Genomic DNA, 14,353 nt, shown 5'->3' with positions numbered 1-14,353 from the left:
ATTTCAGACATCAGACATTTTATGGGGGGGGGGTGGTGGTAGGAAAGGAGGTTAACAGTTATCGATACCATATACCATATCGTCTCTCATAAAGGAAGCAATCGTGTGTCATTGTCAACCGTCCGTTGTCTATCTTCAGCAAGTAAAACACATTTACAACGTCGACGCCATACTACTTAGCAGAAGACTCTTGTCACATCCATGTACAATTATACAGACGGTAATAAAGGTCAAGGCATATCTTGCGGTTCACATAAAATCAATTCTCAAATGAAATAGCGAATTGAAATGGATTTTAACCATATATTCATGAGGAATATAATGTTCTTTTGTCTTATCAGTAAATCAAATCAAACTTGTTTTCACTCTAAATATCATTTATATTACTTTTAATTAAATAATTTACGCGTGATCAATTATCATCATCCCCCAAAGCATCTAAACATAATCAAAAGTTATTCCTTATGTAATAATATGATAATAAAAGAAAAAAGAAACAATTGTTGTTTAGATAACAAAAAATGAATTTCGGTTAGCGCAAGTAGTCCTCTAGGTTAATTCACGTTTAAAATAAATTTTGAATTTATGGGCGTTACCGAACATTACCACAGTACATTCCAATATATGTGTCCATAATAAACTTATACATGTATATCATACCACACATATAAAGTACAACGTAGTAAAGGTCTAATAAATAATTCGATTGAAAGTTTGCTGTATGTACGACATCCGTCCGATAAGTAGATGTTTTATTTATTTAAACTTTATTTTTATTATCTTTACGATCGAATCCTTATAATATTTAAGCAAAACAAATCAATGATATAACATAAAAAAACCTATGTCAGCACGTGCTGGCTTCCATCCTGTTTCTTAGAAGTTTATCGTGACACAATCACCACCAAATGACTGAGCATCTAAGATCGAGAATTGTAAGTCCGGGTTGTCCACATCCTGGCTCTAACAGGACATCAGCGCGTCACTACTGGCTCCACCTGGAAAATCTGTTTTAATAAGTAAGAGAAAGTATAAAACGATATAAAGACATTTGTAAGAGATCAAACTCAGCAGACGAGTGAGGTGATCGCCACGGCTGTCTAGAGGGGCGCTAAGTAGAACATAACAGATTATACAATTTTTGCTTTTTATACTACATAAGAAAGAAAGGTAAGTAATAAATGACAGCGAAACTAATGAAATCGCCGATATGTTCATACCGAGTTAATTAATGATCTATATCAAAATTTACTGATTAAATTATCAGGTTAAATTTATCGGAAAAAATTGAACCAGTATGTTGAATTTTCAAGAGGATTAAATTTTGCAATAATATGTCAATGTACTGGTACATTATATATTTGGAAAGGGAATTGTCAAACTAAAAACTTATTTTATTACGGAGAAAAAATACTTTGAGAATATATTTTTTATTTTTTATTTAATTACATTTATATTTGAATACTTACAGTTAAACTATAACAATGAGTCGGAGAAAACAGGGAAATGTGTTCTCGACAGAAAAAAGCGGCGATAACCCAGTACAAGGAATTGGATATTACGCTCGAGAAAATCCCGCATTCACTCCCGACATCACAGATATTGGTTTTCAGAAAACCGTGGATGATGATGCTGTCAGCGGAAGTAGTAACGGAAGTAGTTCAGATGCCACAAGTAGTGGAGTATACAGCATAGAAGACAAAACAGATGCCACAAATGGCGCCAAATCTTCAGAAAAAGGCAATCAAGATGAAGACAAAAAGAACGACTCGTCTAAGGTTGAAATGAAGAAATCTCTAAATCTTCTCCACTGTGTCGCCATTATGATCGCTGTAACTGGACACTCTTCAGTGTTCATATCTCCCTCGAACATTTTCAGTGCCACTGGGTCTGTCGGGGGCTCATTAATAGTGTGGTTAGTTGGGGGACTAATTAACATGATGCTAGCTTTGTGTTTTGCTGAATTGGGTACGATGCTTCCACACGCTGGCGGACCCTACGCATACGTCATGCATACATTTGGACCCTTACCAGGATTTCTGATCATGTGGGGTTATGTTGTTTTGATTGCTGGCCCCTTCTGGGCTTTCTTGGCCTACACGGCAGCCCTGTATATTGTGCAGCCGGTGTACCCGGACTGTGATGCTCCTGACAGCGGTGTAAAACTATTGGCCGGTTGGATTATGAGTAAGTAGTAGGTAATTTGATGTACACTAAAACACGTTTATAACGAACTTCTTGGAACCAACAAAAATCACTTCTGTGTGAACATCCTATGGGAAATTTGATGGGGATGGAAAATTAATTTGTTGTAAGCATATCCATTATAAAAGTGTTTTACTGTAGTGTCAAAAGTTCAGTGGTTGTTATCTAAATTCACTAATCTTGTATGAAAATATAGAATTATATGGTTGAAATATGCATATTTTTACTATAGGAATAGGTTGTTTTAATTCTCTTTATTCTATTGTTATGATACTTAGAATATTAAAAATCTTAAGGCATGTATGCTAATTATGTAATATTTGTTTATATTGATATTTTTAGTACCAATGATTATGTTACATTTTAATTCCTTATCATCTTTACTTTTGTTATGTTTTTCCCTAAGTATGTCTTTGTCAATGTTTACATTTGTCTTTGTTTCATGACATCCTTTATTTTAGCTGCAATACTAGTTGAACTGACTATAAATTGAGTGTAAAATTATAATACAGCATTTATGTAAAATTACTCGCGATATTTTACTTTATTGATACCATGTTTTACTTAAAGTGAGCTAACTTATGTGATGTATATTTCAGCTACGATGATATCATACAATTTTTACATCTATTTCAGTTATGATTGTCTTAAAGCTACAATAATATCATTGAAATTATTTTATCTCTTTTTAACCCTAAATATTGTTAAGATGGTTATACTTAAATGATTGTATCTATAACTTTAGATACGATAGTTATGGTAGTATTGTTTAGTTACTATAGTTAAACGAAATTTTGTTTCTCTATTTTTAGTCACGATGGTTATATTGAACTGTGTGTACATGAAGTACGTAGTCAAAGTTCAGTCATTTCTCTCCAGCACGAAGATCATCGCCTTAGGTATCATTGTCATCGCCGGCATCATCCAACTGGCAAAGGGTTAGTTCATAATAACTGTCACAGTAACATTTAAGTGACGGGATAACAACTGGCCAAGGGCTAGTTCATAATAACTGTCACAGTAACATTTAAGTGAAGGGATAACAACTGGCCAAGGGCTAGTTCATAATAACTGTCCCAGTAACATTTAAATGAAGGGATAACAACTGGCCAAGGGTTAGTTCATAATAAGTGTCACAGTAACATTTAAGTGAAGGGATAACAACTGGCCAAGGGTTAGTTCATAATAAGTGTCACAGTAACATTTAAGTGAAAGGATAACGCTGCTTAGATGCTAAAATCATGAGTGTTGAATACACTCTTGCTAATTAATGATACTTGCATAAACTCTAATTAACATTATATGAGCAAATGGATGCAACTTTACGATAAAGTGCAGTCTATTAGATAAAAAAATTTTATTTCGTTATTTTTATTTTAAAGGAGAAACGGAAAATTTCCAGAACATATTTGAGGGAACTTCAGATGACCCTGGACAAATTGGTCTGGCAGTGCTTTATTCTGCCTTCTCTTACGGCGGCTGGTGAGCAGAATCTCTTAATTCAAGTGCCTTTTATAAATTCTCACACAATCGGCATTTTTTCCATTGAACGGAAAACAAATCTGTTTTGTTTATTAAGATATGTACATGAACCCATTCAATCGAATTATCTTCTTTTTTAGACAAAATTTTATTTTGATAGAAAACTCCTACTCTGCAGACATTATCTAATTTTAATAGAACAATAACTCTTACTCTGTTGACAAATTCTTTTTTCGATAGAACAACAACTCTTACTCAGTGGACCAATTCTGTTTTCCTTTTTTTTTTACCAAAAAAAAAATTATTCAATATATACGTGTAAATAACAATGTTTTTCCTTTCACAGAAGGACTTCCATATCAATTTCCATATTTCATATGATTATTGCATTGGATCCTTTGAAATTAAATATCATTTTAAAGAAAAATTTCCCGTTTTTTAATGTATAACAATTAAAATTCTTTGTGTAGAAATGTTCATTGCTTTCGTGGGTGATGTAAAACTCACGTATATCATGTATTTTGCAGGCAGGTAATGACGAGTATGATGGAGGAGGTCAAAAAGCCGGGCAGGTAAGATCTGTGGATTTTAAACATATGATTACTCTTATGAAGTAAATTCAAAATTAAATAGTAGAATTGTTGGTAAGGTTAAAGGTTGTTGTTAGTGGTTTTATCAGAAAATGATATTACTGGAATCAATTTATCATTTTGTTATTCTTAATTTGTTTTGTTTATCTTAGGGATCTACCTCGGTCTGTTTACATAACATTCGTCATCGTCATTAGTAAATACATAATGACCAATGTAGCCTATTTTACTCTACTAAGTCCTTCGGAAATTCTCGGATCACAAGCAGTGGCCCTGGTAAGTGTTAATTTTCATATTTGAAGGAACGCTATTAAAAATATAATGATACCTTAAATGGTCTACAACGCCGACAAATTGTAATATTTTATCTGTCAAAACAGAAGCAGACAAAGTAGCATGTTCTCTAGTAATAATAGTTACTGACTTTACAATATTACCACAAATGAAAATTTTTGAGTTTCTGCCTTCTTAATTCACTTCAAAATAAAATGAAGAGTATTTGGAACATTTAATTGCATCCCCCTTTTTTAAATAAAGCCATGGCACTATCCCCTATATGAAATGAGGTCCTGCTGGCGCAGACAACAAAAACAAACCAAATAGATATATCTATGATGCGTGTAAACGATTAATCATCAATTATTGTCCAAATGATAAGTAATGTGTGTTACTTTGTCGGCGGCGGGGCATCTTTAAAAACAAAATAGCAGCATAGCTGAAATAAAGTTACCAGAATGTATTATAATAAGGTAAAACAAACAGGAAATATATTATCGGGATTCGGAATTTATAAAAAAAAAGAACTTATACATTAACGTAAAATTGCCACAGTAGAAAAGTAAAAAAAACACAACCAGGAACATGACTTCATGTTTATATTTCAGTCGTTCATGCAGCGCGTCTACAGTCCCCTCAGCGTGGTTATATCCGTGTTCGTAGCCACCACATCGATTGGAGCCCTGAATGCCTCGATCATGGGTCACTCCAGGTAAGAATGATAATAAATATATACAGGTAGGTCATTGATAATAAATTCATTCCTGTCTTACCTGTGTATATTACCACACCTGTACGGAGAAAGATAGCGTAAAAAATCCGGTATCTCGTCCCAGTAACTCACCTGTTGTCTCCATCAAATAATTATAAACTTGTTAGTTTCGATGCGTCAATCGCTACATGTCATCTAATGAATTATTTGAAAATATTAAATAGATATAAAAATGTATCTAAAACAGAAAAGGTTGTAAAATGCCCAACGACTAAAGTGTTATCGTAAGAATATTAATTAACAATAAGTACGTCCTTTTATACCTTCATAATGAGGTAAAATATACCTTATCATAGCCATGATGCAATATATATTTGACATGGAACATATTGGTGTAAAAACTTTTTTGCTAGCAGTTATAATGTTTTACATGAAATCTGTGTAATGCTGCATAATGTTCCCAATTTTAACTTTCACTTAACCACATATCCTAAATAGAGAGCTATCAGATTTACGATAGGTAACGGAGACAGGCTAGGTCCGGTTACAGGGAGGGAAGGGTTAGCTGGTCAATCCTGGATCAGGATGTTTGCTCTCTCAGCCGGTATCCTATTACCTTACCCTCCAAAAAGTCCGGGTTTGGTATTCTTAGTATTGTTGGAGTTCCCCAGTACTGGACAATCCCACTCAATGGTAGTAAAACAAAGTAGAACTGGAAAACAAAAATACGAAAGTTAAATTCCATAAATATTCCGATACTGATTTAATAGATCTAAAAGTTACTTATATTTCTTTTCTTCACGTTTTAAATTTTAAGTTTCTTACGTCTCACGTTCTAATTACTAAGTTACTTATATTGAACGTTTTAGGAGGAGTTCTATTTAGTTATTCCTTTTTCAAACGTAACCTGTTTTGACGAATGCAGTTATTTTAAATATATAGTCAAATTAATATTGATTTCTTTGAATTACCAATGCAGCATGAAAATATATTTAACGTTTATTCTTTAAAAGTTAGAATTAAAGTTAAAATTTATTTCTGTTAAAAAATAAGACATTTTCATTTTACTTTAGTTAATAGGTTTTGTTTATATACAGGACAGGTAAGGACCAACTCACCACATCTTGGATTGTTTAAACTATCAATGGCAACACCTTACATAACCTGTCAATCACAGAACCCTAATACACAGCTCCCTACGTACACACGTAACTGTCCTGTGTTTAAAGATTTTTCGGTTACCTTCATAAAAGGTGAGCCAGTTATCTGCCTAAAGAAACCTTGTTGCTTTGTATATTCTTCATTATTTCGAGTGAACATAGCTTGCTGCTTTAATAATAGTGTATGTAGAATTGAGGAACACATGTGAAGTGGCTTTCCGGTATTTCTATATGACTAAGAGGGGGGGGGGTATAAAGTATAAACTCTTTTTTTCATTATATAAACTTATTAACCTATTAAATTAATGGTATAAAACTGTCTTATTTTGTGAACACAAATAAATTTTAACTATAATTCTAACAAATAAAGCATAAGCGTAAATTATATTTCAAGGCTACATTAGCAGTTTAAAGATATTAACATAATTTTGACTATATTTAAGGATTAAAGTCTCTTTTCTGGTGGTTCTATCGAAGGATAAAGTTGAGTAGGGTATCGAAAGAAACTTTAATCCTTATATTTACAGTCTTAACTATTATTTTCATAGCTAAAAATTTACACTTAATAGTGCTTATGGCATTTATAAGACTAAAATTGGATTATATCGTTTGGTTCCGACGGGCATTTGGAACAGCCACTCGAAGTGGCGGAAATTCCCGCCAATTTATCATTGAACATACAAATAAAATGAGTTCCGTCTGATGAAGCATATATCTGTTGTTTTCCCGGTAAGAAACTATAAATCGTTATATTTATCTGTTGTAAAAAACACCATGGTGCAAAGCAGTTTGGTTTTAATCTTTTGCTTCGTATTATTACACACGCTTACACAATTCATAACGTGGCAGGATATTGAACGTAGTTGTGACGCGGCGTCCGATTCAAACCGCCTGTGTCAAGGAGGTGTGACAAACAGAGAGTTTCTTCGATTTTGTGATCACTTGAGTTCTACTTAATCAGTTCACGTTTGAAATTACTTGAATACATGGATGTTTACATAGTTTCATGATATTATTTCCGGATTTTGGAGATTTTCAAATGTATCGGAACGTCGTTTCGAGGAACATGTACAAACACAGGTAGGCCCACTAGTATAAACGTTTACCGCTCTCTAAATGTTAGCTTATATTTATATTGTTGTTTCAAACACTTCAATAAATATTAGAGATATCTATTACAAGTATTGTAAAGCTACAATTGTAGGATTACGTTTCATTGATATTTCGAAACACCCAAACGTACATTGTGTAGATATAAGTAAAGAGGGCCTACTATCGCCGATCGCCATCGTCGTGCTACATGTAGGTCGATTTTGTTAAACTTATCCAACTAAAGACTGATGTTGTCCTGATATATCTTATCCATTTGCGTACAACCAAAGATGTTAAAAATACAAATAGGATGTGGATCTACATGTTGTAGCACAGGGACCTGGCACGAAAATTTTTATCCAATAGTATACATATATATATTATAGTATCAAGGGTATGAACTCCGCGGTCGAGAAAAACGGACCTATTTTTTTTAAACCGTGATTATTTTAATAAATGGGTTCTATACAACATTGACGGATATCTTACCTTAAAGAGAAATAATTTATCTTTCCATTGAGTGCTTGATGAACAAAATTGGCCAAGTATTGACGAAGTTGTGGTTTGATGAACCGGGAAATTTACGAAAAATATGCTAGGTAGACATTTCCCTGTCCGGTTGAAATGTCGTCTAGGCTCTAATGGGCACCTCAAAAACCAAGCCAAAATCACAAACTCTACACTTGTGGTGGTAAACAGTACCCATAACCGTGTTCATCCACAATCTCCTTTGGAGGTGCCATGACCCGTACTTTGTAGAAACTCCATTTAAACATCGTGTAGTTCACTTACTTTAACCGTCACCGCCATGTTCATTTGGTCTTCGGAACGCTTCTCGAGTTTACCCACAAGCACAACATTACATAATTTGCATAATGTAGTCACGATATGTAAAGTCGAGAAGCGTTCCGAGAGAAATATGAACATGGCGGTGACGGTTAAAGTAAGTGAGCTACACGATGTTTAAATGGAGTTTCTACAAAGTACGGGTCATGACACCTCCAAAGGAGATTGTGGATGAACACAGTTATGGATACTGTTTACCACCACAAGCGTAGATTTTGTGATTTTGGCTTGGTTTTTGAGGTACCCATTAGAGCCGAGACGACATTTCGACCGGACAGGGAAATGTCTACCTAGCATATTTTTCGTAAATTTCCCGATTCATCAAGCCATAACTTCGTCAATACTTGGCCAATTTTGTTCACCAAGCACTCAATGGAAAGATAAATTATTTCTCTTTAAGGTAAGATATCCGCCAATGTTGTATAGAACCCATTTATTAAAATAATCACGGTTTAAAAAAATAGGTCCGTTTTTCTCGACCGCCGAGTTCATACCCTTGATACTATAATATATATTTATTTATCATACCCACGGAAGCATTGCTAAAAGAGGTACGGTAGTAACATAAACAATGTAACTTTTCTACATTTGTATTTACACACGTACATGTATATGTGTTGAAACCTATTTTGATACCTACATGTTCATCGAACGTACGTTCGGTACTGAAAACACCAAAAGTTTCTGATTTTGACCATCATAAATTCATCCGCGCGGCTCCAAATTGCGCGTGACATACTCAATCTATCGAGAAATAAAGTTGAGTAGCCTTTGGTAGAAATCAACGGGGTTTATACTATCAATTCACTACTGACTGTAAATATTTGAAATTACTGCATCCGTCAAAACAGGTTACGTGGAATAACGAATAACTGTCTAACGTTACTTGGCTTATTTTTTTTTATTTAAATAGCGAATCGTTGTTATATCAATGTTGTTTCTACTAAGGTTGCTTTTCGCTGGATCTCGTGTTGGACACATGCCGGTTATCCTAGGAATGATCAGCCATAAGTACTTAACACCCTGGCCGTCCATCCTTATCCTGGTAAGTATATCACATTCCAAACAAATGTATTAAATGGGTATCAATGATTCAAATACCTTTGAAACTTACCAACTGCATAAATCCGTAACAGTAAATATCCGCGATATTACATATGGTGATTTTTTTTATGTCTGGAATCATACATGACATGGACACGACGTTTTGATTTTTATTCACAAAAACTTAAGTTACTTCCCTGAAATTTACTTTCAAGCGTTTTAAGAGAAATCAATTTTTTCTATAATAACCGACTGTATTGTATTCGTAATCTCCTATAAAATTGCAATTGAAAAACGGTTGTAATGAATACACTACAAAACTCCTTGTTATGTAACGAATACACTACAAATTCCTTGTTATAACGTAGAGTTTTTATTTACCCTTAATATTCTTATACGATGTTTGTAACATATGTTTAACGAACAACATTTATAACGAAGTAGTTTCGTTGGTCATCAGGAGTTCGTTATAACCATGTTTTCCTGTATCGGTGAATAACATTTTCTTTAGGCTGTTAAGTTCGTTACTCGTAATGAGCGTTTTACTCTTGTTAATATTTGTGTTAGGTTATAAAATCCATCACTCCACTTCTTTATATGTCTATAATTGTTTTGGTTACAGCTAGCGTGGGGTCTGGTAATGTTGTACACTGGTGGTGTGACCGATATGATGGACTTTATTGGTCTCTTCTCCACAACGATGGGGATCGCTGTGGTCTTGGCTCTACTATACCTCAGGTACACGAAACCGAACGAGCATCGACCATATAAGGTATGTATGCAAATACTAACCTATTTACTCACTAGTGTAATTCACAAAATGCCTATTATCATTCGAATTATGTACTTCCTCCGTTACTATCATTTAGTATTTTTCGACTCATTAGATATCAGGTGGATTCCCGAAGTTAAGGATATTTTTTTATTTTATTTTTAACTATGAAAAAGATAGAATTACGATACTTTCTGAAACGAATAAAAGAAAATATGTCTGCTTATGTTCACTATTATTGCATAGGAAAGAAACGTTGTTTTTTTTTTTTTTTTTTTTTTTTTTTTTTTTTTTTTTTTTTTTTTTGTTAAAGGGCTTTTTGCTCGCGTTAACAGATTATTTCTTTCTCTGTCCTTCTTGTGAATCCATACATCCTTTGACAGACAATGCTTAACTTCCTAGTGTTAAAGCAGTTTTTTGTTGTTGACAGACCATGTTTTTCGTGCCTTTGGTTATGCTGGTAGTAAACATAGCGGTGCTTGTACTGGCGATTTACCAGAAACCACAGAAGATGGGTATAGGTCTAGGTATCCTCTTTGCCGGTATTCCACTGTACTGGTTCGGAGTTCTATGGGAGCCAAAACCAAAATGCTTCAGAGACTTTATTGGTGAGTTGTTACTCGAATGCCGCTTGTGCTCTTAAATAAGTGCTGATTGAAAATTCCGTTTTGGAATACATTGTATTTGATATTCTAGAATTCACACTAGAAGACACATTCTAACTATTGCAATTCTACGGCTGGAATATTTCGTTTTGAAATTATAGTGTTGGATGAGTTTTAAGTATTAAGTACGACTGATATAAATTCTTGATCAAAGGAGTTTGAGATAGTAATCAAAATAAAAGGCTTCAAAATTAGTTATAAGTTGCTGATATCTGTTTTTAAAATTCCATGAAACTATCAGTTATTTTTGTTGAATGTTAATTATGTTTCTAGGTGGTTGGACAATAGTTGCTCAGAAGATGCTGATGATTGGGAAGACATCGTCTTGATCTTACCTCCAAGGTGATCAAATCACAATACATTTCCTAAAATAGTGATTTAAAAGTGTCAAAATTACAATACATACCCTACAGTAGTGATCTTAAAGTGATCTTCCTATTGTAGCGATCTAAAAATCACTGCTGTCAGGTTGGGTTGATGCCAAGCCCTCATCATTATCAAGTCTTTCATATTGTACCCGATCTCACTGTGATTTTAATCATGAAATCTTTATGATTTTGTGGTGGAGAGGACCTCAACCTCAATACGATATCATCCTTACTGCAATTCCATTTGTGACCAACTCACCGTCATCTGGGAGTATCTCGCGGTGACATGATTATCTTGACAAACTGTCAATGTGTTCAGGATTCATGTTGACACTATCATAATGTTCACAAGTATATATAAATTATAGGATATATTTCTTACTGCACTGTCTCTAGTCTCATCAGCGTGACGTGTGATAACTCTTTGATGTACGAAACCGAATAATGGTACTTTCCAATTATTAAGAACCAAGAGCTTTGGTATAATGTTATCACGAGACTACCACGAGACTACCACCAGAGAACCACGAGATTACCACCAGAGTACACCACAGAGCACCATGAGACCATTGACTATTGAGTAGTGACTATTGATGAAGAATACTATAACACTGATTGGAAAAATATTTCTTATGTTTGTAATGTGGCACGTCTTGTATTTGTATTTGTTTACATTTTGGGACAAGGGCAAGTCTTCTGTGCTATCTGTCTATGCTTGAAATGTAAAGCGTAATGTGTACTATCAGTGAACAATGGGCCAAATAACAAATGTATAAGCATGGAAGAGGTAGTGCAGAGGTTGGTGGAGTCAATAAGTGGTGAAATGTAAGATAATTTAATTAATGAATTGGCAAAAAATACGAAAACAAATTTGAGAAAAAAAAAATTAAAACTGAGAGTGAACCTTGTTTTGCCAGAATAATAATTTGAACCCCGCTTAAACTTACAGAGAAAATGCACTACATACATTCTACATTAATGACTCATTTGGATATTACAAAAATGAATGGCTGAACAGGTTGCCATTTTTATATCAACATCTTGATTATATAAACAAATTTTGAATTATTATATCAAACATTACGATAATTAACTCATAATTTCAGGTTATGATATGACAAAATTTAATGTCGCCAATTTCAATATAATAACATGAAGCAATACCTGTGATTTTGATTCAATGTCGGATATTTTGAGAACATACCGGGAAAGAAACAAACTTTTATATCAGTCTATAAGAGTATTAACAATTTTCTATTTACGATTTTATATAAGAAAGGAGAAAATATCTGTCATTAATCTATGCAAAGAATAAAGAATCTTCAGTCGAAATTAAACATTTCGTGTAAGACGTTATTGTTTTGTTATAACTTAACATAATCAATGAAATGGATATTCAAAATTTGAAGGGGCTATTGCCACTTTTTCTCCGGACATTGAAGGAAAGAAGCGTGACAGCTGCTATTAGATTGAATGTTATCTTAAAATTACACTTAATTTGAAATAGGTTATTCTGCATTTGTAAACCACAGAGTTATCTGTCCTTACTGGTAGGTATTAATTGTGACGTCATGTGTTTGCGAACGTTATGTCATATTTTTCGGAGAAAACGACGTAAATTGCGCTTACAAAATAATGGCGTCACAAAAGATACTTAACCGCAAGGGCGCTTATATCCAAAATTGGAATATTGAAATACTGCTTAATTTGAAACGAATTCCAATTTCTGCTCGCACACATCCATAGTCTTTCTCACTGGTGACATTGAAATCTGGATAATAAGATATTTCCATTCCCCGAGGACTTCAAGGTAACCTTATTTCATTGTATATTGTTATGTTAAATTCAGATTTTGTTATTTTTATAAATTGTTATGTATTAAAGAATTGCTTTAATAATGTTTTTTTTTTATATATTTTTCATGAAATGTACAGGTAATAAAGAAAAATATATCTAAAAAGTGTTGTTTTTATTGATTTACTCAAATTTCGAGTTTTGATGCTGCTTTTGAAGAAGATTTAATCTGTGGGTTGCATGACTAATTAGCGTTTAGTAATTTAGGGATGGTATGGCAGAGGACTAGAGGCAGTATGTCAAACACATGACTGCATTAACGGCCATCACGACACATAGACAATACTTTAAAAACAACTTTAAGTGTAAGTTATTAAAATGATTTTTGGCCCCGAATTATTTGAAACCCATAACAAATACAAAATGATTAATAATTAATTACTTATATTGATTGTTGCTTTACGACTTTGATATTAACTATTACAACCTGGAACTTGTAAGTTTACCAAGAGAGATACAGAAATAACAAGTCAAAATAAAGATGACATGTGACTGTGCACACACTGAGATAACCAAAGTCATATAAAATTATGTTAAACAACGAAAACTATATTACACCACCTTGAAATGGGAAGGGAGATAACTCTGTATATCTAGTCGAGATTGAAATGAGTGACGGTTGGAAGACATTAATTTTGAATGCATTGAGACGACATTGTTTACCATGACCATGTGACAGACCATGCTGCTAGTCAAACCATTTTTTTAAGAAGGCCCTATAGTGGCTGAATATATATTCCATAGAAATGATTTTGATTTTACTTTGAATTCATTTTGGCCTTTTATTTCGGATTATTAATATACTAGCTTTACTGTATACCGTTTTTCCTCATTATCATTCATTTTTTTTATATTGGGTCAGGTAATAATACACTATATGATTGGGGCATTCTACCTGATGGTAACAAAAAGTTGTAAAACCCCTGGCTTGCCGATGGTTTTAAAACATTTTTTTAATCCAGTGTATAGAATATCCCTATCCTTCATATCCACATTTGAAAGAGTATTTTTCTTTCATCGAGGATTTTTTGCAATTTTACCATTCTAATACCCCACCATTTTGAAAAAAAAATGAAGAGAGTCAATTCTCCAACATGAAAATTGCGTGATACCTGAACACAAATTCTTTGTTTACGTTCTTTATAGTTAGATCAGCCTAATTTCTGAAAATAATATTTAAATTTTACTGAGAAAATAGTAATTGTGTTGACGCAATGACGTCACGAGGTTATATTGTATGGGTAGCCAGTATTATTACACCCGTAGGTTAGTCCGAATGATTATGAC

General features: G+C 33.5%; 1 protein-coding gene across 1 annotated transcript; it reads left to right on the top strand.

The window, feature by feature from the left end:
- Positions 1-943: 943 nt before the first annotated feature.
- LOC138315230 (cystine/glutamate transporter-like) lies at positions 944-12,564 on the top strand. Its single transcript, XM_069256089.1, has 11 exons — positions 944-1,170; positions 1,472-2,187; positions 3,018-3,143; positions 3,588-3,687; positions 4,215-4,259; positions 4,430-4,553; positions 5,162-5,265; positions 9,312-9,408; positions 10,030-10,179; positions 10,610-10,787; positions 11,118-12,564. The coding sequence occupies exons 2-11, from the start codon at positions 1,485-1,487 to the stop codon at positions 11,171-11,173; spliced, it is 1,683 nt and encodes a 560-aa protein (XP_069112190.1). The 5' UTR covers positions 944-1,170; positions 1,472-1,484; the 3' UTR covers positions 11,174-12,564.
- The last annotated feature ends 1,789 nt before the right edge of the window (positions 12,565-14,353 follow it).

This window comes from Argopecten irradians, chromosome 2, assembly GCF_041381155.1.
Source record: "Argopecten irradians isolate NY chromosome 2, Ai_NY, whole genome shotgun sequence".
NCBI classification, from domain to species: domain Eukaryota; kingdom Metazoa; phylum Mollusca; class Bivalvia; order Pectinida; family Pectinidae; genus Argopecten; species Argopecten irradians.
The sequence above is the reverse complement of the archived record's forward strand: the minus strand, read 5'-3'. Positions and strand labels throughout refer to the sequence as shown.

Excerpts from the sequence above, each read along its gene's own strand:
- LOC138315230 (XM_069256089.1), top strand. The coding sequence starts at position 1,485 with ATGAGTCGGAGAAAACAGGGAAATGTGTTCTCGACAGAAAAAAGCGGC. Across the intron at positions 3,688-4,214 it reads GCCTTCTCTTACGGCGGCTG|GCAGGTAATGACGAGTATGA; the intron begins GTGAGCAGAATC and ends TGTATTTTGCAG. Across the intron at positions 4,260-4,429 it reads GAGGTCAAAAAGCCGGGCAG|GGATCTACCTCGGTCTGTTT; the intron begins GTAAGATCTGTG and ends TGTTTATCTTAG.